General features: G+C 41.1%; 2 protein-coding genes across 6 annotated transcripts in view; both read right to left on the bottom strand.

The window, feature by feature from the left end:
- The window catches only part of LOC146490519 (uncharacterized), a 184,542-nt gene that overhangs the window by 44,246 nt on the left and 114,114 nt on the right, over positions 1 to 26,182 (bottom strand). For 2 of the 5 annotated variants that reach the window (XM_085152979.1, XM_085152982.1), the window contains 2 exons: positions 25,434 to 25,480; positions 21,762 to 25,285 (listed from right to left, as the gene is read on the bottom strand). The exons of 2 other annotated variants lie outside the window; for them this stretch is intronic. In XM_085152979.1, the coding sequence (XP_085009105.1) occupies positions 24,726 to 25,285; positions 25,434 to 25,480 (607 nt within the window). In that variant the 3' untranslated portion in view covers positions 21,762 to 24,725. Of the gene's footprint in view, positions 1 to 1,582; positions 1,662 to 21,761; positions 25,286 to 25,433; positions 25,481 to 26,182 lie in introns of those variants that run through there. One more of the 5 variants, XM_085152981.1, reaches the window with a different exon arrangement.
- LOC146490521 (protein NLRC3-like) overlaps positions 1 to 26,182 on the bottom strand; it is a 170,905-nt gene that overhangs the window by 118,511 nt on the left and 26,212 nt on the right. The gene's annotated exons all lie outside the window — the stretch shown is intronic.

Here is a 26,182-nt window from a genome sequence, read left to right as displayed (position 1 = left end):
CGCACTGACAGAGGCGAGGCTGCCGGACACTGGCGCCACCGGGCCCTCTGACCACCACCAGTAATCAAACATTGGGTTAGTATCGTGCCCAAGGATATTTGGCATGCAGCGAGGATCGAACCACCGACCTTCTGTTTAGTGGCTGACCTGCTCTGCCACCTGAGCTACAGCCACCCCAGTTTTTTGCAGCTGTTTACCTAAAAATGCAGCCAAGGCGTTTTTTTAAACAAACATTTCAAACTATTTACAGAACAATCAGCTGTTCTGCATCAAATCTGATGCCACACAAATTATTTGTGCCACTCCAAAAATAATTTCTGTCACTATGAGATGAAGGAGAACAACAGCCTGATACCTGCAGGCCTGACAACAGCAGATGTATCACTGCTGTAACACCTGTAACATTCAGCAGTCGCCTCATTGTTCTGACACACAACAAAACTATTGACTACACTACACACTAACTACACACTGACTACACACAGACTACACACTAACTACACACTAACTACACACTGACTACACACTGACTACACACTAACTACACACTAACTACACACTGACTACACACTAACTACACACTGACTACACACAGACTACACACTAACTACACACTAACTACACACTAACTACACACAGACTACACACTAACTACACACTAACTACACACTGACTACACACTAACTACACACTAACTACACACTAACTACACACTGACTACACACTAACTACACACTAACTACACACTAACTACACAAGATTTGTGCTAAACGTCGCAAATCTCTCACATCTTAAACACGCCATCACTCCTAAAACTTCCCCCTCCCTAAACAACTAAATGCCATGTTGCCATATCATGTTTTGATTGGTCGACATGGTACTTTTTTCCACCAATAGGACAGGGCGGGGTTGTTTTTGTTTTTGCTCACAGGCTTTCGAGCGTTTTCCTTATAAAACGCTGTTTTTACTGTTTCTTCCTGCAGTAAATATAAACAACGACAGTATTCAGGAAGAAAAACAAACATTGCAGATATTTTATCATAACTCTGGTTTTACGGCCGATCAACACAATTTAAAAACTGGTATAAAGTCCACACTTTTCCCGTCAGTTGTTCCGTCTGTCCTGCTCACATCTCCAATGGTTGTACACGTTGTCATTAATGTGGCTTCACATCAGCCGCTTTGCTAAAACACCGGTGTTGCACATAAGGACGCTGTCATAGCCTGTCAACCACGTTGATTAGCTGCGTTTATACGAATGTGAATCACATCATTGGCTGGAGCAGCCAGTCACTGACTAACACTGGAAAACAGAATTGTTAACGTATTTACTTTAATTTCAATTCAGGTGGATTTTGTTTGTGTGCAATGCAGATTTTCTGTGCACAGAGACGTGCCAGCAGTGCACAATTGCACACGTGCAGTTTAGAGGGAACATTGCCTGTGATCACATTTGCACCGTCTGATTTCAAAGTTTGTTTCTTTTGGACATTTAGTCCACAGAGTCCTTGGTGTTCTGAAAGGGACCTATAAATAAATGTATTATTAATAATAATAAAGTAGTTGTTGTACATGTACAGACCATAAATATGGAGTCCAGCTGTGTTTGATGCTGCTGGGCAGACTGACCACTGGGAACCTCTGAGCTCTGCTGCTCCACTCTGTGGAGGAACCGTGGACACACACACACACACACACACACACACACACACACACACACACACACACACACACACACACACACACAGACACACGAGGCCACTTTGATGATTGAAATGTGAATTTAGCCTCTAAAAGCTGTGTTCAGTCACTTTTGCTGCTTCCCTTGTTGCATCTGTATTTGTAGTTTCTCTGTCAGAGATCAAAATGATCAATAATACAAATGATCCTCCAGAGTCCTTCCACTGTTATCCTGATCACTGACACTTCTTTGTTGTGTTTTAAACTCTGTAAAAACACAAAGATCATAATTCCCTGAATGACTTCAGTGTTTTTCTAACTGAACTTTGTTTCAAAGGCAGTTTCTCAGTAAATGTACTTGTGTGTACTTGTGAAACGTCATCATTCACAGATCAAGTACGTTTCAACTCAAAGTACGTATAAAGCCAAGTGTGTAAGTTCATCTCTGAATGTTTGTGATTCCTATGTTAAGTTTAACAACGATATATGAAGCTGGGACGTCTGTGCGCTGCTGAGTCTGTTTGTTTGTTCATTCCAACCATCAAACTGTTCACCTGCAGCACAGTTTGTTTGTTTTTCAAAGTAAAACTGTGAAACACTTTTTTCATACTTGTTTTTTTCATACAACAGCTCACACTGACATCATCCTGATAAAAGATGAGTGCAGGAAAACCGTGTTTGCATTTATTTGCACTGCTTTCCATGTGTGAATGAGGCGAGTATCAAAGTGCTCAGAGGAGAAAAGCTCCATATAAGAACCATTACTCCCAGTATTATTCCAAACTGGTCCAGCCTATAAAGATGAACTCTGTGTGAACAGCTGACCTGTGTCATGTGACCAAGAACACAAACATGATCTACTGTCAGATCAGGACACGTCACAGTTACTGTGTTACTGTTTAACAGCACACTGCAACATTCACACGTTCATCTAACAAACTGGATCATTAACAGCTGCATTTTCACACGTTTCACTTTGATTCACTACAGATTCAGCAGACAGAAAGAAGTTGATGAGGAAACAACAGTTCAGTTCATTTCTGTCCTGGTTGATGAAGATGGCAGCACTGCTGAGGAGCAGGAAGTGGGGATCAGACTGAGTGAAGAGTTTCAGGACAGAGAGTTTGAGAACATCTCCTCTTCCTAAAAATAATCTCTGAGTATCTGCTGTGTTTGTGGAAACACTCCAACACACAGCGCTGCACATATGAACATGTGTGTGAAACAGAGCTGACATTAAACATGATGGAGGATTTATTCACAAACACACAACATTTACACACACATTACCTCTCTGCAGGACGACACACGCCTGATTTAAAGTCAATACCAGCATGTTTAGACCGGTCACTCTGTAAGGACACAGAGCTGGGTGGAGGTCCAGGCTGGTTCCTGTGAATAATGATGGAGCAGTGATGTGAGTGCTGAGCTGTGACATGGAGAAGAGTCATGGACAGTTAGAGATGGTCATCTCACCTCTGAGCTTTGGTCTGGCTCTCATGTTCCCCACACAGAGTGCTTTTAGAGGGAGGGGCTCCCTCCTCTCTGTCCTCACACTGATCCATGCTGCTCAATTCACATCAGCTCACACACACTTTCTACCTTCACCTGCAGAGGAAACACAAATCATTCATGTGCACATCAACTGAAATCCTCTATAACAAGGCGAACTGAACCTTGTGCTACATTAATATAATAATAAAATAATGTTAGCACATGGGAATAGAAACTTTGTTACAGTCTAAATTTGAATTCTAATCAATACTCAGCTTGACCATTGTTGTGTACGTCACAAGCAGAGAAACATAAAGGTAAGAAAAGCTGTATTTTGTTGCCTAAATTGTAGAGGGTGACCTTGCCTCTGCACCTAAACAGAAAAATGAGAACAGTCAGACATAAAGTGGAATTCAGCAGGTGGAAGAAGCCTAAGATGTAACCTGACTCTGACCATGAACACTACAGTCACTGTACTGCACTCCAGCACAGTAAATCCACAGCACCGCAACCTGACCTGTAGAGTGTTTGAATAACACAAAGGTCATTTACCTCAGTTTGTTCTGTGGGACATTTCACAATAAAACAAAATCATCAAATACAAATATCTGATTCAACAATGATCAGATAGAAATTACATGTAAAGTCTGTTAAAGTCTATAAAACTTGTCCTTCACTCTCTTCTAATATGCCTACATGCTTATATAGGGTTAAACCTGTGGTTGCATTGTGCATTTAGTTGCATTGTAGTTGGGGGGGGGGGGGGGGGGGGGCTTTGTTGGGAAAAATATATCTGTAATCACTTTGATTTTTCTTTTGAAGTTTAAAATAGATCAGTGCTAAAATCATGACAATATGAAACAAATTTAATGTTTATTAATGGATACAAGACTTAAATGAACATATCACTAGAACCCCGTGTAATAACCTCCACGTTTTACAAAAACCTGCCTATTTATGCAGTTTTTTAACAAACGTTTTATCAACATTAACCTTTATATTGAACTTAAACCTGTCTTCAGTTGGATTTGTGATGATTTTCAAGTTTCAGCATTTTTAAATGATCAGCATCCAAAATCGCATCATCATATTCACTTCTGTTTACGCAGGCATTTTAACATCCACAGAAATTGTAGATCAAGTTTGTTTGTTAAACTCCTGCATGCTTTTGTTTTGTTCCTGGTACTTTTAAAGGTCTTTCTTATTGTCAGTGCTGCACATGTGGATTTCATTCATCGCACTTGTTTTGACTTCTGAGTGTAGAGTCTATAAAAACTAATTTAAAGCTTTTTTCCCTCCAGCTTCTCTGTTATTGTCATCAGTCGGCCACGCTCACACAAATCCACCTAATATGAAGTTAATTAAATAATAAAAGGACTATGAATTATTGACATTTTAGTCCCTGTTGTTTTTAAACCTGTATTACTGCGCTATAAATGAATCATTATACTGTTTTGTTATAAGCTCAGTGATTCCAGCAGCTTCTCTGGGTTATTTCCATCAATTTAGACTCAATTTAGACAGTCAGCTATTACATTTGTTTAGATATTCCACTTTCTGTACTCCAGATTCATCAATTTCTGTGTTTATCAAAATCTTTAACCAAACTAAAGATATCTGTGAAATGGACGGTATATTCAGTTCATGTAAATATATCTGCATTTACTCCAGGTGACATCACTCCAGTTGTTTTGATGGTGGCTCCTAATATTTAACCTACTCTTTCACAGAAGAGCTGCCTAATCGCTGAGTAACTTTGTTTCTTTTTTGATTCAGGTTTACTTGAGTGCACATGTATTTTAGTTTAGTCAGTGAAGTAACTTTATGTAATTCAAAGTTCAATTAATTTTTATTTTATTCCAGTTCATCTGTTAATCCCCCCCCCCCCCTCTCTTTAAATCAGTTTGCTTCTGATTGCTCCTCTGTTACTTCTACAAACAGTATCTGCTGCTTAGGGCCACCACTTCCTCCACGTGTCGCTGCGGAGATTCAGAAAATGAATCTGAACCTGAAAAACAGATTTTCTATGTGTTTTATTGGAAATCTTTGTTTCTTATATTTTCTCCCCTGACATGTAGATCTGTACTGTATTAGAGTTCATAGCGGGAACAAAGATCCCAGCATGATTTCTCTGTTTGGGAAATCTTCCAGTTATTTCCTTGAACCTGGTTAGTGAACTGAGTCAGTGCTAGACTGTATAAATGCTGTTTCACTGGATGCTACCACATAAAACACATTTAGCAGCTCACCATTCTCTAAGGCTACGTTCACTCTGCAGGTCTTGATGCTCAATTCAGATTTTTTGATCAAATCTGATTGTTTTGTCTGCTCGTTCACACTACAAATAAAATGTGACAGCAAACGCGCTCTAGTGTGACGCTCAAAGCAGCCGCACAAAAGAAGACGTCACACACAACGCGCTCTGTTTAGACCCAGAGCAACAGTATTGTTTGACTGATGGTCGTTAATATAAAGACTTGTTTCGGACTTTATGTTTCCCACTATTTGCTTTAAGTTATAAAGTTATTTTCATAATAATGTAAATAAGCTAATAATGATCCTTATTGCTGTTTTAGAGGAGCGCTGCTTCAAAGGATAGTTGCAGATTTCTGTCAGAATCTGCAGATTATACAGAACAAATAAAATGTTCACGTTTCTCCAACGTTGTCTTCCCAACAGTTTCACTGGATGGTCAGGAAGCGTTCACGATGTCTTCTCCAGCGCTGATAATCGGCGTCTGTCTCGTGTCAGTGACGTAAAAGACGGATTTAAAGTGACATGACCATCAAACAGCAGCTTTCTAAAACATCAGATATGTATCAGATTCAGCACCACATATGAAAGTGACCCAGATCGGATTTGAAAATATCAGATTTGTGCCGTTCACACTGTCACCATGATGGATTTGGGTCACAGAGGGTCAAAAAAGTCGGATTTGATGCGCTTTCGCCTGCAGTGTGAACGTAGCCTAATATGGAGAACACCAGATCTGCAGCAGGGTTTGGATTTTTGTCGTTTTATCTTGATGGCATGTGAACAAGGTTTTTGTTTGATTGTTTGTTTTAAATCAGCTAACTTGTGGAGAAACTAGAAAGAAAAACTTGTAAAGATCCTCAAACACTGTCCGATCAGAAGAAGTGGGTCCTGAGCATTAAAGTCAGCATTAGCTCTCTGCTCTGTCTTACATCATTTTCATGAAAAGATATTTTAATGATGTTTGGTGTTTTCAGCCAAGGAAACCATGTCCATGAACATTTATAGCACCAAAATAGAAAAACTAGCAGCTGCATGCAGCATAGTTTCAGTTTTCACAACACCTGATCTCAGTGATGCACCAATGGTAACAACACTCATTTAACAGAGCTGTATAAAGGCTAAGAGACATCAGGGGTTTGATTTAGATCATACATTTGATTTATTTTATGTCATGACATAAAATAAATTTGTTTTATGTCAAGTAAATTAAAATATCTCACTTCCTGTTCTGTTCTATCAACTCCATCAGTTTCTGTGATGCCTCAGTGATCAGCCATCAACAGAAGAATGTTTAACTTCCTCATGTTTAAGTGCGTCACACTATGCCTGTGTTTGAACATTAAACATGTTATTACATGTAACTTTACTGTGCGCTGTTTCTTCTGTTTTTGAATCAAGTCTTCTGTTTTTCATGAATAAACGAGTCCTTGTTAAAGATGTTAAAGGAAAGCATCAGCAGTCAGGAACAGATGGCTTCGAGCCCTCTGCTGACCAGGAGCAGCACAAGGTCTTAGACAGACTCAGACCTCAGAGTAACTGACTGATAATCAGTGTGGATTCCAATCAATCAATAATTTATAATCATGTGTCTTCAAACACAAGCGATCCAAAGTGTGTCCTGAAATAAGAGCTGAACATCTGGTCCAAACATCACAGAGCAGAAACAAACAAACTGTTAAAGGAGGAAACAACACAAACGTACAGTTTCTTCAAACACCAACAACAAGCTCCACAGCTGGACACCAAACACAGAAACCCAGGTGAGCTGCTTCCTGGAAGGAGGCGGGACTCCACCTGAAGTAGGACAGGAGTCAGATTTTCACATTAAGAGCATGCTATTCTCTAGTTAATTTCAGATTTGGCTCATTCCTTCTCATTGCCATTTCAAGGTACTAACACTTATTTCATGTGGGAAAGCGCCCTTAACCCCTTCAAAGTTTATACGTCACAGTGCTTTGAGCCCTCTGCTGACCAGGAGCACCACAAGGTCTTTCCCCTTTCAGGGTCTGCACGCTTGAAGTACGCGCACTACGCGTACTACGTACGGTGCGTACTATAAGTACGAGAAGTGCGGAAGTGAGAGGATTGTGAAATGGGACGGTATATGCTTCGTCGCGCTGTTCAGGTTGCCTAGCAACCATGATACTAACCGCGAGACACGTTACATACAGCTTTGTGTGACATAAATGAAGGAGAAAATTGTTTTGTTGGTCATTCATCCATCTTCATCCCTGCGGATGAAGATGGATGGATGGATGGAAAAAGTAATACTAAACTAAACTCACAGAGAAACACACAAAGAATAACACAGCCTTTAGAAACAAGGATGAACACAACAGACAGAAGCAAACAGAGGGCTTCAATACACAACACAATGATGAAGGAACAGAAAACACACAGGTGTTGTGGAAGTTTTCCACTTAAATAAAGCCTGCAGACGAGCGGTGAGCGGTAGCTAACATTCTTTAATTCATGCACACACAAAGAACAGACAACCAAGCTTGTGGAGCCCCCATGGCCGCGGGACCGACGGTCAGCAGAGTCTCACTGAGCCTAGCATGGCTCTCAGCTAAATACCTTCTCCAGGAACAAAGGCAGTACACAGCTGTTTCACACCTTAAGGTTCACACTCCCTTGCTACTTCCCAGAGTCCTCAAGAGACAAAAGACTGGTCCTCTGGAGTTCCTGTTTTCCCCCCAACATCCTGACTACACCCCCTACCATTTGTCTTAAGTATGAGTGTCAGACATGTTAATACAATAACATAATGCGATTAAATACCTAGGTAAAAGAAATTCCTCTACACAGGGAACACAGCTGAGGCCAATTAGACACAACGAGACCAGGGAAACAAGATGAAACACACTGAACGAGAATGCAAGACTTTCACAATAAAACAGGAAACAAAGAAACACAATACTGACAAGTGAGCTTGACAGGGGAGTGGAGGAAAGGTAAACAAGAGGGAGCGAGGGAACATAAGAAAGAGGAGTGAAAGAGAGACATGACGGGCTGGGGGAACAGAATGGAACACAAGGACTCACACAAACACACATTAACACAGACACACACAGAGATACACAGAGGGCATCTAATAATCAAGGAACTAAACAGGAAATATAAGAAACACAAAACAGCATAACTAAGACTGTAAATGAACCAGAACATAAACCATAATACAAAACACAGAAACCCACAGTGTTGGGTCAAAGGGACCCAGAACCATCGCAGTACTTTTCTTTGCTCTTCACTGTTTGAGTGCAGACAGACTCCACATTAAACTATGACAGCATCGTCCCTGCTGCTGCTGTCAGACCTTTTATTCACTCACTGCTCGCCAGTGTTTCTAATGAGTTTTACTCATCCATGAGAGTTTAAAGCTTGCACTTACAAGCAATGTTCCCTCTAATGTTTCATGTGTCTGAGCGAACACACAAACTCCCTGAGCGATCCACTGTAAGCGACATTAGACGTGTGCACTGTGGTCACGCCAGCGTCGAATCCATCCAAGTTACATGTTTATTAAAATAATCAAATTACAGCATTTATGTTAGACTACTTTTAATTAACTGTTTTATCCCACTTACAATGAAAATTGAAAAAAAATCTTGTTCATGACCTGTGTAGTATGTTAACACTATTGGAAGTAAAAATAACTTGAACTCCAATTTTAAAAACACAACTTTCTTTTTTTTCTATTTTTATAAAGCTCTGACTTGTATTATGAGTCTGTGGTCTGGGAGAGAGTCTGTAACTCTGTCTGCAAAATACATTAAATAATGACCAATGTTGGGCAATTAATTATATAGTTACTTCTTCAAAAAAGTAACTGAGTTATGCAAACAAAGTTTTTTGCAGCTGTTTACCTAAAAATGCAGCCAAGGCGTTTTTAAATAAACATTTCAAACTATTTCCAGAACAATCAGCTGTTCTGCATCAAATCTGATGCCACACAAATTATTTGTGCCACTCCAAAAATAATTTCTGTCCACTATGAGATGAAGGAGAACAACAGCCTGATACCTGCAGGCCTGACAGCAGCAGATGTATCACTGCTGTAACACCTGTAACACTCAGCAGTCGCCTCATTGTTCTGACACACAACAACACTATTGACTACACTACACACTAACTACACACTAACTACACACTAACTACACAAGATTTGCTCTAAACGTCTCAAATCTCTCACATCTCAAAACACGCCGTCACTCCGTTTCTTAACAACTAAATGCCATGTTTTGATTGGTCGACATGGTACATTTTTCGACCAATAGGAAAGGGTGGGGTTTAATTTTGTTTTTGCTCACAGGCTTTTGAGCGTTATCCTTATAAAACGCCGTTTTTACTGTTTCTTCCTGCAGTAAATATAAACAACGACCGTATTCAGGAAGAAAACCAAACATTGCAGATATTTTATCATAACTCTGGTTTTACGTGGCCGATCAACACAATTTAAAAACTGGTATAAAGTCCACATTTTTCCCGTCAGTTGTTCCGTCTGTCCTGCTCACATCTCCCATGGTTGTACACGTTGTCATTAACGTGGCTTCACTCCACATCAGCCGCTTTGCTAAAACACACATATTTACTTTAATTTCAATTCAGGTTAGAATTCTTTTTGTGTGCGCAACACAGATTTTCTCTGTGCAGAGACCGTGCCAACAGTGCGCAATTGTGCACGTGCGCAGCTTAGAGGGAACATTGCTTACAGGGTGACTACCAATAAAAATGAGTGTGCTTCACTGTCAGAGCTACGGTGATTCAACCAGTAGGTCGAATGACTTGATAATAAAAATATTTGTTTGATGCTTTGCATTGAGGCGCATTGTTGAATTTACAGGGACACAATAACCACAGATCAATTGTTCAAACCACTACAGTAGGGAGCCATGTTGTGAATAATAAACAAATAATAATACTAATACTACTACTAATAATATTGTTAATTTAAGTAATTGTTGAACATCACATATAATGTAACAAGCAGTAAATTCAGGTTAAGTGCATTATCAGCATTTGGAGGAGCTCCTTATCCTTCTTTTTACTGCTCACCTCTGACAAAGTTCACACAGTTTGCTAGCCTCTTTCAGCCTGCTAGCTATGCTAACAAGTCTACTACACACACTTGACTCGGTCACATGACAGACAGCAGAGATAGCTGCTCTGCTAGCTAAGCTAACTCATGTTAAAGGTCAAAGAAATGAGGCGATGCTGCTGGGAGTTATGTCACAGACTAGCAGAATTTAGTTATTCAGCATAATATTTAATCCTTATTATCTGCTCCTCTCACCTCTGTTTACATCTGAAAACAAGAAAATTTAGCCAACAGTTTATTAGCTTTGGTGAAATTATAAACAGGTATCAGCGCGGCCACCTATACTGTCCTTTAATGCTGGAGCAGCAGGAACACCAATTAATCTAAAATCTCCTTTTCTCTCTAAAAAAGTGACAGCAGACTGAGTCAAAGACACAAACCTTATATAAACACCAAATATTCACTTCCTGATCCAGGATTCAAAGAGGACGTTGAACTTACTCAGCTTCTTCTTCTCATGAACGTCTTCACTCTGCAGCTCTGCTGTCTGGACCAGGTCTGTGTAGAAACAGAGAAAATCCTCTGCTTCTTCGCCATCAGCAGTCGTCTGTGTCTGCAGACTGCGTCAGATTAAACACTTCACACCAGCAAAGAGGCTGAAGCTCACAGGTCAAAGGTCAGCTGCCACACTGTATATAACAATTCACTTTTGAACAGTAGATAGCCTGTAGGCGTCTCTGCAGTGATAAACAGTTTACACATTAAACACTGAACCATAAAAGAAGCTTAAGCTGCAGCTCACAGGTCAAAGCTCAGCTGCTGCACCCAGTTATGAGTTTAAATAAATCATTAATCATGATCTTTTCCCTCTCAGCACTTTCACTTGGCCTTGGGGTGTTTGACTGAGCTACACTGTATGTTTCAAATGTTGTAAATAAATTGGGAGTTAGGGCTGGGCAATATGGCCTAAAATCTATATCGCGGTATAATTTGAAGCACGTGCGGTAACGATATATATCGCAATATATTCTTTTTCTTCTGTATAACGTATTTTCCACACTATAAGGCTTAAAATCCTTTAATTTTCTCAAAAATCAAGAGTGTGCCTTATGTATGAATTCTGGTTGTGCTTACTGACCTCGAACTGATTTGGGCAGAAATCTGTTAAAAAATGTTTTAGTAGAACTAGTAAGCTACGAAGCCGCACTGCTTGATGGATCCTCAGAGCATTACGGCTGCCGTAGTGAGGAGCTTCGCGGAGTAATCTGGGTCCAAAACTCCGTCCGCTTCAGGTCCCAAAGTCAAACGAACACTGAGAGTTAAAAACGGTCTAAATTCTTTCATCTTTAATTAAATCATCAGCGTTGCTGCTTTACCAGGTGTAACAATTAAGTTTAACATCCATGAAAACAGAATTTATTAAATTTAATGGAGTTAGAAGTTAGCAGGAAGTTAGCTCGCTAGTTTACACCTAAACATGACATACCATGTTCTGACTGAGAGATTTTTGAAACTAATTAAAACGTACAGCTCTGCTACCACTTCCAACATAAATGAAGACAAAAACTAAACAGCAGTGGCGTTCGCAGGGTTACTGAAGTTGGACTACCTGGTATATAATGTTGTGCTACGTGATTGCTAGCGACACAGCTATGTTAGCATAACATTAGCACAGTGAAGCTGGAGGATGAACGCCAACTTTTTTCCCACTCGATAAAAGTTAACGTGAGGGATTCTGGTGGTCAGGGACAAATGCAATCGCATAGCAGGATGCTATACACGGGCCAAACTTCAGTCAGGAGAACAACTGAGATTATTCATCCACAATACGAGGTTAATCATTAATATATTGCAAAAACATGGGAACAGAGCAGCTGTGAGAGAATTCAACATTAATGAATCAATGTTACGGAAGTGGAGGAAGCGCAGTTTTTGGCTTTCCCCGTATTTCAAAAGTGCTTCATCTCTTTGCTGTGACTGTCGCCCGCCATAATTGCAGATGATAATTGTTGTAGCCGCTGCGATGCTTTCGACCAAAAAAGGCGCAGCTTGATGACATCATCAACATGCGCTAACGCGATAGAGCGATATAGTCAAAGGCCGTTTCTCAATTCTAAGTACGCAAGTACGTACTCGCGTTCTCGGCAAAACCGGACTTGCCGAGACCGCACGGGAGTACGGACTTGCCGAGAATGCGAGCACGGACTCACGATTTGTACAATTGGAACGCCAGCATACTTGATGATGTCACAGGTCCGGAGTTTTTACTGCCGTCCCCTCTTAATTTAACTGTGAGTAATATGTTATGAAGCTTAACTTTAATCACAGCCAAACCGGTTTACTCAGGAACAAATAAAACACTGAAATAAACCAAACATTAACATTTAGAAGTGATCTAAGTGACTTATATATCATGTTTAACCTCAGTAGTGAAATCTCTATTAATAAAAATAGTGTACATGTACATACGTGTACATACCTGTTCACGTATGTTCTCCGCTGTTCTCGCCGGTTCTCATAACAAAAGTTTCTGTTCCGACTCTTAGGAGGTGGAGATGTTCTCAGATCAAGTGTGTAATCGTCTCTTTGTGTAGACGCTAAAGGCTGTGAGCCAAAACTCTCTGCTCTGAAACTCTTCACTCAGTCCTCACGCTGAGAGGTTAGAGGCTGAACTTCTTGTTCCTCCATAACACTGTTTTTAATGAAACAGCAGAAATGAGCTTCTGTTTCTCAGCAGTGCGCACACAGAGAGCCACTCCTCTCTGCTCAGCCTGAACAAATCAAAGTGAAACATCAGTGAAAACACAGCTGCTGATCAAACTGTGTCAGATTAATGTCTCAATGTTTCACTGTGAGGTTAAAAAATACATAAAAATGATTTAAAGAAGTAGGAGGCAGATTTTCACAATAAGAGCACTTTGTTTTTAATTCAGTTAATGTCAAACTGTCATCAGCACCTCTGTGTTGTCTCCGTCTCTGAGCAGATTCAGGCATTACTCAAATAATAAAGGCTTTTTATTACTATTATACTTTTCATTAGTCTCCAGGTTGATGATTATAAACAGAATTATTAAAGTTTTTATCATTTCAGGCTGAAAATCAACATGAATTTGGTTCTAATCAAAGAAGCTCCTTTAATGTGTGTCATTAAAATCCTCACACAGACTTAAAATGGCGACATTAACATTAAAATAAATGAAGCTTCAGCTGAGAGCTTCATGCAGTCATCATAAGCAGCTCATAGCAGTCACAGCTCTTCATTACGCAGCTTTGCAGAAATTAAAGTGGCTGAAGTGTTTGTGTGAGAAGCTGCTTTATGGACAGCTGTACACACTTCTTTATTATTTCTTCATAAATCAAACACACAGGTTTGTCTGTAGATGATTTAAAGTGTGTCGTTGTGCAGTTAAAGCTGTTCGTGTGATGCCCTGACCTCCTGTGAATGAAACAGCCAATCAGATCAATCAGAGAGAGAGCAGGAAGTGTTGTGTGTTTGTGACAGAACAAGGAAACAGTGATGATGATGAACATAAAGATCCTCTGATGACGTGTTTGTGTTTCCTGTTACAGTAACGCTTGTTCATCTGTTGCTCTCCTACACTTTCCTATAAATAAAGGAGAAAAAGTCCGTTTAGTTTCATTTCCTAAAGCTCAGAGTTACACTTCACATTCCTGCTGTCACATCAACAAGCTTCACTTTGGTCCAACATCTACATGTTAACATGAAACACAGAGAGACTCAGAACATCTGGAACATCTGCACTTTGACCCAAACTGTTATAACCAGAATATTTTCTACATATTTCTTATGTTGGACCTGTTTGAACTGTAAACGACCTGTAATCATCTGTAAATGGTGTGAGGCACACTGAGGCCACCTACAGGGCAGCTGGGGAACAGCAGGGATCTGAAATCATATGAGATGTTAGTGAGTGAGAAGAACAAACGGACTTAAGATGGCTCGAAGTGATCAAAGTTGATCTAAAACAGAAGATAAATCCAGTGATTCTTTGTAAAGTTCATCTGCTGCTCACATGAATCCATGAAAGATTTATTTCACTGAATGTTTCTTCAAAGCTCATTTCAACCTGTTGAAGTCATGAATGAAAGTGCAGACTGAGAGTGGATCACATGATGTTTAAGGTGTGTCATGTGACATGTTCAGTATTGTCACACATGTCTAGATTGTCCCTGATATCATAACTGCTCAAACACTGATGATTATATTTGAAGAATTATTACTGATGGCAGCAAAGTTTGAATGGAGCTCTCTGTCTGTGCTGATTTGTCGCCCTCTGGAGGTCAAAGCACAAACTGCATGATGTCACTGTAACCACCACAGTGACAGGAAGTGTTTTTAAATGATGAAATATGTCAGTGATGCTGATAGTGTGTTCATCACAGACGTTCAGGCTTCATGTTGTCATGAATCAAAGTGAAAGCAGAGAAACTGGAATGAATCAGGTGTTTTTACCTGGTGTAAATGGCAACACATTAAAGGTGTATAGACAGTAGAGATGTTTTAAAAATCTTTAAGAACAGTTCAGTAGCATCACCTCGCTCATCACTTCTCACGGTAGATGACTTTAAACTATGGCCTGATGTTAGCTACATTCACATTATTAATGACTTGTATTTTCCGAAGGCGTTGTTGGCGAGGAATTGTGTAATTATAAGAGCACCGAGGCGTATAATTACCTGCACAGCAACAACATTGATAAAGTACTGCTCAACAAACAAGACGACTTTATTTTTCTTAAAGCAGCTGTAGAGCCGAGCCAGAGCGCTAATCAAGCTAAACACTTAGCATGGCTAATGCTAAGAGAAAGTGGAGTAGTGGAGACAGTCGGCTGTTCCTGTATCGCCGGATTAGGGAGATCATGTAGTCATGCTGCTGTTCTGTGGAGGGTATTTCACTTATCTGGATATCACAATGTTTAAATGACTGAAACAGAAACACTGGACTGGTCAAAGGCTGACTGGGGAGTCACGTTACTGCCATCTAGCCGAGTATTACATGGAGCACTGTTTACTGTTTACATTTCAAAGCCACTCGTTAACTTTGTGTGGGCTGTATGCTGCACAATCACAGGTTAAATACACCACTTCATTTGAAGACATCTGTAGCACTGCCTCAGTTCTGTTTCCACAGACTTCCCTGTGTACCTAAAGAAAAGGTCAAAGGTCAGCAGCACATGTAGTTGGGACAATTCTTCATTTACAAACAACAGTCGCACAAACTACACAATTATTTTCCTCCAATTAGGACTTTTCACTTGCAGAAATGGTCCTGTGTGATTTCTAGGCTGTGATATAAAAACTAGTTCCTGATGGCAGCAATTCACTCAGTAAACATGTGTTTCCTTCACCAACCTCACACACAGATCCAATAAGATCAGGAAGTGGGCAGTATAGTACAATATGTGTTATTTTGTACTGTACTGCCCAAACTAAAGATCTGCTGAAGTGTTGGAAATGATTCAGATGTTTATTTTGGACGATACAGCAGAAGATCAGACATGAAAGTGGAGATAACACAGAAGACCTGCAGCAAAGGGTCAGAGGTCAGACTGGGCCACTGGATTCAACAATGAGCCAATGATCATCAAGTAGTGACTAAAGCAGAGCCCTGACGTTCTGACATTTATCACACAGTTAGAACAAATGTCTGCTGATGACTTCATCTCATGAAATGACTGATAGATGTCAATTCATTGATCAGCTGAGCTGCTGCTGCTGATCTTCATCGTGCACAGAAACATTCAGCTTGTTTCAATCAGTAAATAACTCCCACTACTCTCAGTTTGAACTGTTCCCACTCAAAATGCTGTGAGAGCAATGATCATTGTAGAACTTCACAAACATCACGTGTTGTTTTCCACATGTAAGATCAGCAAACATACAGAAACTTCCTGTTGCCACACACGGCCTCTAAAATCTCTTCCACGGTTTCTGTCTGAAGTCCACTCTCTGTGTCGGATCCACAGGAAACAACAACATCTTATTAACATGGTTTTCAATGTGTCTCCTTACAAAAAGTCCAACCAATGAACAAATGTGTATATTTGTGGAGGCCGAACAAAAGCATGACACATTTCTCTGTTTCTATAAACTGGTGTCAAACACAAATATGAAGAGTTTCATTGACAGACTCCAAAATGCCCCCGCAGTGAATCAAAGGGAAATCCTACAGTGTGGCCAGAGAAGCTTAATGGCTCCAACATCAACACATCCACAATGTTGGATCCAGTTCTACCTCACAGAGTTACTAAGACACACCCTCTGCCAGCATTACAACAGCTCCACCTGCTTCACCTGCCTCCTCAGCAAGGAGTCAATCAAACACAGCTAGTTGAGTCATTTCTCTGTGAGTCTAAAGTGAATCTAGTATTTGAAAGTCCACTTCCTGTATTTGTTGTTGAAGACTTCTTCAGCTTCTTCTCAAGGACATCAGCTGCTTGTTTGGCAGCAGAGGCAGTTAGGAAGCTTCCTGAAAAACACTGAACAGTGAGTTCACTGTGGCATATGACAAATTCAACTTTCTATGTGCAAATGTGTCTGTGTCAACCTTTCAAATGCTGTTGAATCCAAAACATCAGCAGCTCCTTGGCTGCTCACTTCATGCACTTCTGTCTTTGTGACAGTCCAATGACATCACAGCTGTTTCCACCCCCAGTGTCTCAGGACTGGACACCTTTAAACATGTCGAGGATCAAACAGCCGTCCAGCTAAACACACATGAAACTATCAAAGCTGACAATCATTCCAATAACATCTAATGGTTCATATATATAGACACAGCACTACAAGGAAATGGCTCTCAGCATCTGGCTGTGGTAACAAATGAGTCCCTGTTTGTGTTCAGATTGTGTGCATGTTTTAGACGTGTGTCACATGTAGAAACACAACAATCCCACAATGACACAAAGATTGGTTTGACACAACTGTGCAGCTGTAAGTTGTTTCTAATGATTCATTGAAGCTCTTCTAACATTCTGGAGACGATCAGTACATGAATCTGTTCAACACGACAACAATTTGACTTCATTGTGAACGTTTGCCATTAAATAACCTTCTTCATCCAGCTGACAGCATCCTTCATCCTATGATATTAACAGTTCCTCCTGTTAATGACAAACCTCTGACATGATCTACTTGAGGAGCTTTTTCATGTGAAGCTCTCTGAGCTCAGGGCTAAGCTGCTGTGTTTCATCTTTAAGAGCTGCTGCCTCCTCGCCGGACTTGTTCTTCTTCTCCTAATGACACCATTTCTGCTTCATATCTTTCACTGGGCCTAAAACAGATGAAGAGTAGATCTACTGCTGTTCACTGTTTGTGTCAATATGGAGAAATATGAACAGACAAACACAGCACATACAGAGAAATGTAGACAGGATGTGCAGCCAGTCCAGTAAATGGTCTAAATATCAGCTCTTTAGAAAATGATCCTGATGAACATGAAACTAACATCCAATGAGAAACACAGCTTCCTTGTTTCATGTCCAATAACAATAAATGCAGAGCTAATAAAGAGCTATTCTATTGTAAAATGCTGAGATGATTATTAGACAGAACCCAGCGGCTCACCAAAAGCCTGCATTGAAAATCTATATGAAAGTTATCTATGCTCATATATGACAAAATCCTTTAACTGTCACTGTGTTTTTCATCTGTGCTCTTGTTGGTTGGACAAGTTTGTAAATGACAAAGAGCTCAGTGGACTTTGCATCCATCAAATCCTGTTAGATGTTTGGATTGTTTTTCCTTCACAGCTTTGTGATGAAGGCTAAAGAACAGAGATAGGAACTATTGCCAATATGAATCCTGATGGCATGACGTGGGCACAGACCCACCAAAGCAACACTCAGCTCACCTCATTCCAGGCGCTTGTCTGCTGGAGACCATGAGCCTTGTTAGTCACACATTAGCACCGTGGTAGGAAACAGCCTCCATCATTTCATTAGATCTGAATTTGGACTGTTTCCCTCTGGATGAGAACCAAGTCTGTCAAATCTATTGATCCAACACAAACTATCAAACACATCGGCTCACAGTCAGATTGGCTTTGTATGGATGGTGTAACAGGGGGCTGGGAAAGGATGCTGAAAGCTGAATATAATACAGAACAATAACAGGACATATAATAATGTAGCAAACATGATCTTCAACAGGCACACTTCTATTCTTCATGATCACAAACACAAAGAACTTGTGCAGCCCTGATATCAGCCCTAATATATGAGTGTGTTTGCCCAAAGATTGAAACAGCATCAACATGACAGCTGTAAGAAATCTTCTCTCAGCCTTGTTTGGCAGAAGATCCCTGCAACAAAGATTGTAGCTGAAAGATGACGTGTGTAAAGTTTGCTCTTTGGGAGGGTTGAGGCTGTTTTTAGACCTTTGATAGTTTCCAATCCAGTTCTGAAAGACAGAAATAAAAACAACATCATTAAGATCAGATCATGGAGCTGTTTTCTGCCTTGTTTCTATCTTCACATTACAAGACTTTACTACAATAAAGATGCTAACATGTATCTGTAGCAACAACATCATTGAATCTAGAACAACTGGAGCCAAACCAGTGGCCTCTGCTGGGATCACTGGTGAGCCAACACTTCCTTGTTGGATGCAGATTTCAGGGCTTCCTTTTGCTCCTCCGTTATAACTGTTCTCTCTTCTCAACAAATGATGACACAAAGGAATCAGCAGTGACAAAGATGATGCTGAAGAGAAGCACACATTTCACACATATAACAGACCAGTCCAGTTACACACACCTCTGCTTGACATTAGGCCTCAAACAAAGACACAAAACACTAACTTGACTCTAAATAGAAGAAACGAGCAGCTTTTTCTGTTCTGTGCTTATTTATATTTGACACACATGCTTCTCTTTGTGCAAACACACATTGCACTATAAGGGTAACCTAGCACACAATGATTGGACAGCACAGTGATGATGCTGGGAGATCCTATACGAAGCAACACAGAAACACTGAGAACAAAACTTTAAACATTGATTATATTGAGATAAGCAGCCGACCCAGTCTAGATAAAGGGGAGCAGCTGGGACCGCTGCTGCACCAAAAACAGGTTTCAGTGTTTCCATGTGTGTGTGTGATGTCTTTACTTATACTGGTCAATAGACTTTAGTCAACACATTATTGAAAGGTGTTACACATGAAATAAAAACAGTGTTTCATCTTTATTCCTCTGAAGCAGCTGCATTATAACCAATCTGCTCCTTTGTGGCCATTTAAAACAGCCTTAAATAACTGTTGTTATATTTGTTGCAGTTTCTGCTCCTCTTGGACAGACGACTCTTGAAAAGACATTTTTGAAGAAAAATCTGAGGGACATTAAAATGTGTTTTTCAACAGAGACAAGAACATAAATATAACAGAACAGGTAAATGAACATATTTCAAGTAAACAGCTGGACTGATCAGGTCCAAACACACAGTGATAAACTTGTCAAACAGCTGTCATATCTTTATATATGAGCTCTTTATAAATGCTGTTCACTGCAGTCTGTTTACTAATAATGTCAAACTGTTAGAAACACAGAAACATCAGAATCGTCTTTGTTCACATAAACCTGTCTGGGATCCTTTGTTGTTCTTTTGATGCAGAGTTACATTATAAATATAAAGAGTTATTTCAGAGTCTCATCAGTTTTCCTACATGTCTTTATTGAACACATCAGCAGGGCTGAAGCTCTCATGTTAAACACCTACTGATCTATGGACACGTTCATGTGTTTCTAACAGAACCAGGCTGTTATCAGCCCTGCACTAACATTATGTCACACACACTGAATGTAACAGTGACAGTTTACATCATCACACAATCAGCTGTGATTGTTTCACTGTCATCAAACTAGTCAATAGGAAGTAGAATCAATAGAAACCAATCAGTTACTGTATGAAGTATAACTGCACACAGTAACTGTATTACAATAAGGACTTAACAGCGCCCTCTGCTGGAGTGTTTCAGTACTGCGTTAACTAGAATACACCACCTCCTCCTCCTCCTCACACCACCTGCTACAGCTCTACTCTTCTATGACTACAGTCATCCACAGCACTGATGTGAGGTCACATGGTTCATATGTAAGGAGCACAGAGACGTCCTAGCAGCTGACCTCAGGTCAGTTTAATGACTGTGAGCAGCAGCTGTGTTATTGTCACTGTGACAGGGAGACACTCTCAGACACAGCGCTCATGTCAGCTTGTTCTCATGCAGGAGGATCAGGAGCTCCATGTTTGTCTTTCTGTTTGAATCATGATGTGTTTGTGCCATCAGAGTCTGTCATGAGTACTCAGGGTTTCACAGCAGCTCTTCTGAATGCTGACGAGGACTCCAACCTCATGTTTCACCTCTCTGAGCTTCTGATGTCTGTGAACACTCGTGTTTCTTCTCTGGGCTCATCTGGACAAAAACACCTTTCTGTGTTTGGCTCCAGCCTCATTCTGACTGACAGGAAGTGTGTTATCCATGAGCTGCACTTCTGTGAGAAAGTTTCCTGCTGTGTTTCCTGTCTGTGGACAAACACGAGTGTTTCAGCTGAGGACTTGGTTCCTTCCACCTGTCCATACAGGACATCACGCTGTCTTTTCTCTTTAAATGCAGCTCCAGGTCCTTCCACGTGCTGCTCTGTATTTGTGCAGTTTGTAGTGTGTCCTGGGAAACGTAGCACACATGGTGTTCTTCTGCTGTTTTCTCCTTTCACTGAGTGTGAAACACTGACGCTGTGCTGTTGTTCACAGAGGGGAGCTGATTCTAGCTGCAGCTGGACTCTGTCATCTAACTGAATGTGTTGGTGCTGATCACGGGGCTCTGAGGGGGGAGCAGCAGGAGGACTCTGGATACTGACGTCAGTGTATCTGTGGAAGCTCACACAGCGTGTCTCTGTCATTCAATATTGTGCTATATATTGTATCTATGCAAAGATGAACAGACTGTGTATTCACTGGTCTCTGTGCTGCTGACTGCTTTGCTGCAGCTCTGATGTCATCATCACTCCCTCCTCCACCCTCAGCAGTCCCAGCATGCTGCTGTGGTGCACCCCACCCTCACTCTACACCTGAGCCATAGATCACACCCTCCACCTCAATATACACCACAGTTTTCTCTGCTATGGAAATGAGATCAGGAGGAAATCATTATGATTATTATTGAATAAATGCTCACATTAATGTGGGCTTATTTGTTTCATATTAGAAACATTAGTTGAGTGTTTTTAGTATAAAATGGTGAAAGTCCCTCTTTTTGCTCCTCCCCTCACCTGTGGATGGACGGTGCTGTTACCGTGGTGACAGCTTGGATGTGTTTCAGTCCTGCCTGGTTATCACTGCAGGAATCTTTACTTTCACATTTATTACAGGTAATAACTCTGATTTTTCTGTGTATTATGAACTAAATGTATCCTGATACACACAGAGATGGATGAGCAGAGGTCACATGATGAAAGAAAAAACATGGAGTCTTTGATTTATTTAGATATTTATTGATGAATGCAAACAAACCCTGACACTGAACCATCGTCCAGCTTTCACAGAACAAACCTGATCACATGACCTGCTGACCCAAACAGTGAAAAGCTCCATGGCAACAACAACAAACAGCCTCACATATGTTAACAGAGGCTGTTAGAAGCACAGAGTCTTTACAGTCTTTCTCCTGTTTGTACACAGATCTCTGCACATCTTCATCACAGTTACTCACAGACGTGCAGAGTGTGTGGATATCAAAGCTAAGTTTCCACCATGTTTGTAGTCTGTACTGGGACTCATGGAGCATCTCTCTATGAGCACTCAGTGCTTTAAACAGTGAGTCCCAGTTTAACAACACAAGAATCCAGAATGAAGACAAGAAACTCAAAGCTCACACACAAAACAGGTGGAGCTAATTTTGTGACGTGTTTCTGTAAAAACACCACAGAAGTGAATCATCAAAGTTTCCATGTGAGCTGATGATGCTGCTGCAGAGTTTCTGTGAACCTCCTGTGACCCCGCCTCCTCATACAGACACATCTTATTGCTCTTCAAACTGCATCACGTGGACACATGTGATTGTGTATTGTAGTATTGATCCCAATGCTGGTATTAGTACTGGATCAATAACACTGGATGGATGCGTTCAGCATGGAGCCCCTGAGCTGTGTTACAGACAAACATGAAAACTGACAGGTCTGTGTCATTCACAGTCTGTAACACTTCTAAACAACAGAGGCTGACCCAAGTGCCTCAGAGCCAGGCACGCTCACATCACAGCTCTCTAAATAAGCCAGTTTCAAAATAAGAGCTGAAAGCTGTGTTTGCTTGTGTTAGCTTATTATTGTGGAGACTAACATTCAGTGATCATGTGTTCAGACTCATAATGATTACTCTCAGAAATCCTGATCTTTGTATTTACTGTGTGTTGGATCAATAACTGAGATTCATCGTATCACACAGCTGTGCTGCTGCTGCTGGTGATGTCAGCACATCTGGAACAATACGAGGTATCTGCTACCAGACTGAGCAGGACGTGAGACCTGTGGACTGTTTAAAGCTGTCCCTCCACAGCTCACTCAGACCTGATCCACACCTCAGTGATATTCTCTGACTTCCTCAGTAGAGACAGAAACCATTCAGATCTGGGACGATCAGCTGACTGATGATGTCACACAGACTGTGTTTTTCAGGAACAGTGATTCTGATGTGAGCCTGCTAGCTGACAGCAGACCTGATGAAACCACATGTTCACATCTGTGAGGACAGACTGGACTCTTTGACTGCACCTTGGTTCTCCTCAGAGGTCTGTACAGGAGCATGTCCACCCCCACTGAAGATCTCAGTCACTGTGAAACATAGAAAGCTGCTTGTGTAGCCTCTGCCTCACATGTAGATACAGCTACAGGTTTCTCTGTCAGTCAGACTGAAACAGTGTCCTGATGCTGCATCATTCAGCTCTGTGCCCCAGTCAGCATCACTGTGAGCTACCAGTGTCAGTGTTTCTGCCCTTTTCCTGTAACACTACACTCAGCACAGACTCAGCTGCTATCCAGTGTTGGACTTTGGCTTCAGCTGCTGTGAAAGATCCTCTAACATAGATTAGCTCTGCTACATGTTGTTAGATAAGTGCAGCTGCCTGTCATGTCCTGATGTTTCTCTGGCTCAGCAGCTTCTCCATCAGAGGTTCACATGGAGCTGATCCAGTATCTCCAGTAACTGTGTTCTGTGCCTCACTGGTTCATCCTTCTGTCTGTGTGACGTCAGTCGGATGTTGAAGTTCAACTCTGTAATCTTCACTGTGTCACAGAGTTCAGTGAGTCCCGTTATTCACAGTATCAATCAGATCATCAGAGAACAGCTGATCAGCAATCAGTGGTGCCAACAGCACCTCCTGTGGTGAGAGGATGCAATAATGCAATGTAGCATTTTTACACTCAACACTTCCAGTCATGGAAACTGTCTGTTGGATCTGTTTGACGTTGCTTTCTTGTGTTGCTTTCTTGGTTAGAGTTCCTCACAAATGTCCAGATCATTCTTCTAATGAGGCGTCGACCATGTTTTCAGTTCTTTGGAAGAAAACATCGCCCTTTGCCATCCTTACTTTTCTTTGACTTCTTCAAATGCAGCTGAACTCCAGCTGGTATTTTATTGGACTTTGCAGCTGTTTCTGGTCATCAGTTCATTCCTGCAAACCTCTGAACCTGAACAACAATGATGCTGCATTGCTGGCTGATCCCAAAAGGTTGATTCTGTTCATCTGGACGTTTTCAGAAAAGTTTGCTCACTGATCAGGTGACTTCTTCAGTCTCAGCTGACTGCAGCTTTACAACCTTACAAACAGCACATTTGCACAATGACTGAAACCAGCAGCACCTGATATATATGATACTAATATAATACATATACATATATAATCCATACTAATAATGAAGGAACTGAGCTCGCAGTCCATTGTTCATTCAGTGAACTACTCAGTTTATTTTGGGCCTCAGAAATGCTCACTCTGTTTGTACATCACTGTCAGCAATAGACTCATTCTGCTGTGTGGACAGGAACACATGTGACATCACTTCCTGTTTGTTTGTGACTGAAGAGGAAGAAGTTTACAAGGAATCATTTAGAAGAGTTTCAAACATCAACTGATTGAATCCATGAATCTGAAAACGTGTTTGTGAGTGAAAGAGACAGACATGTACATACTGAACTATCTGTTCAACAGTCAGAGTGTTTCTGTAACAGGAGACACTCTTTACACCCCACTCAGCACAGGGACACTGAGCAACCAGGAGACCAGAGTCTAAACCCAAACCCAGGATAAAGAGTTTGAGTGAATGTGGTGTTGAAGGTGTGGAGGTGGATCAGAGTGTCAGAGGAGACTCTGTAGAAGGACAGAGTGCCAGCAGGACAGTCCACATACACTGCTGCTCTGTTAGAGACAGAGGAGGAGGAGGAGGAGGAGGAAGAGGAGGAGGAGATGGATGTTGATCTGTTATTGTGCCAGACAGTAAAATCATCGTAGTCTTCATCACATTCCAGACTCCAGGACTGATCATTGCATCCAAACACACAGTCATCACTGCCTCCTTTCCTTCTGATGCTTCTGTAACTCACTGATATATAAACGCCTCCTCTCCACTCAACCTCCCAGTAACAGCGACCAGTCAGACCATTTCTACACATCAGCTGAAGATAACCATCAAATCTTTCTGGATGATCAGGATATGACTGAACCTCCTCCACATGTGTCACCTTCCTGTTGTTGTCAGACAGTTGGAGCTTTGTGTTCACTGTGTTTGTGTTGATTGTGAGTTGACAGGAATCTGATGGAGAGAACAAACACAATCCAGCTGCAGTTATTGATCCATCATCTGTTCATTGATTGACACTTTGATGATGACTCCTGACATGATGAAGATGGTTGAATGTGTGCTGCTTTGTTTTCATGAATCCCATTAAAAACACACTTACACTTCCTCAGACCTGGTCTCAACCATCGGACTCCAGCAGGCTCCACCCTGAAAGGAGGAGGGGGTCAGAGCAGCACAGTCAGCACGCACACATGGACATTACATGGCTCTCATACACACACTGTTACACACTGAGCTCAAAGCTCGGCTCCACTGTTTTATTCAAAGAAATCTACATTTATTTATCAGCACATTTAAAAACAGGTTGAGCCAAAGTGCTGCACAGAGTAGAGAGAAAATAGGAAACATACACAGTAATTACTATAAAGACTCGTCAGAATTGAAAGCTACAGAGTACAAATGTGTTTCCAACCGGGTTTTAAAAATGTCGAGTGTTGGTGACGACCTGATGTGAAGGGCGACTGTTCCAGAGTTTGGCTGCAGCGATCGATAAAGCTCACCTCTGTTTTTACGTCTAGTTCTGGTCAGAAGCTACTTATCTGCAGACCTGAGGGCTCGACTTGGATTATTTTGTTAAAGAGAGATAAGATGGAGCCAATCCATTCAGAGATTTAAAGACAAACAACAAGATCTGGAAGTGGATTCTACCACGTACTGGTAACCAGTGGAAAAAGCTGGAACAAGCTGGTGATGGGTCGTCTAGCACAGACCCACCGCTGGAACCAGACAATTGATGAGGGAGAGAACTGTGACAGCGCCGTTCCTTCACTTGACCTCAGTCGCTCTCGTCTGCTCCCTCGTAACACTGCTCTTTATTGAGGTTACATTAATATGCATAAGTTCATTAAC

Source organism: Neolamprologus multifasciatus, unplaced genomic scaffold (genome assembly GCF_963576455.1).
Source record: "Neolamprologus multifasciatus unplaced genomic scaffold, fNeoMul1.2 chr03_unloc_1, whole genome shotgun sequence".
NCBI classification, from domain to species: domain Eukaryota; kingdom Metazoa; phylum Chordata; class Actinopteri; order Cichliformes; family Cichlidae; genus Neolamprologus; species Neolamprologus multifasciatus.
Note: the sequence above shows the minus strand (reverse complement) of the source record. Positions and strands in the feature narration are given on the sequence as shown.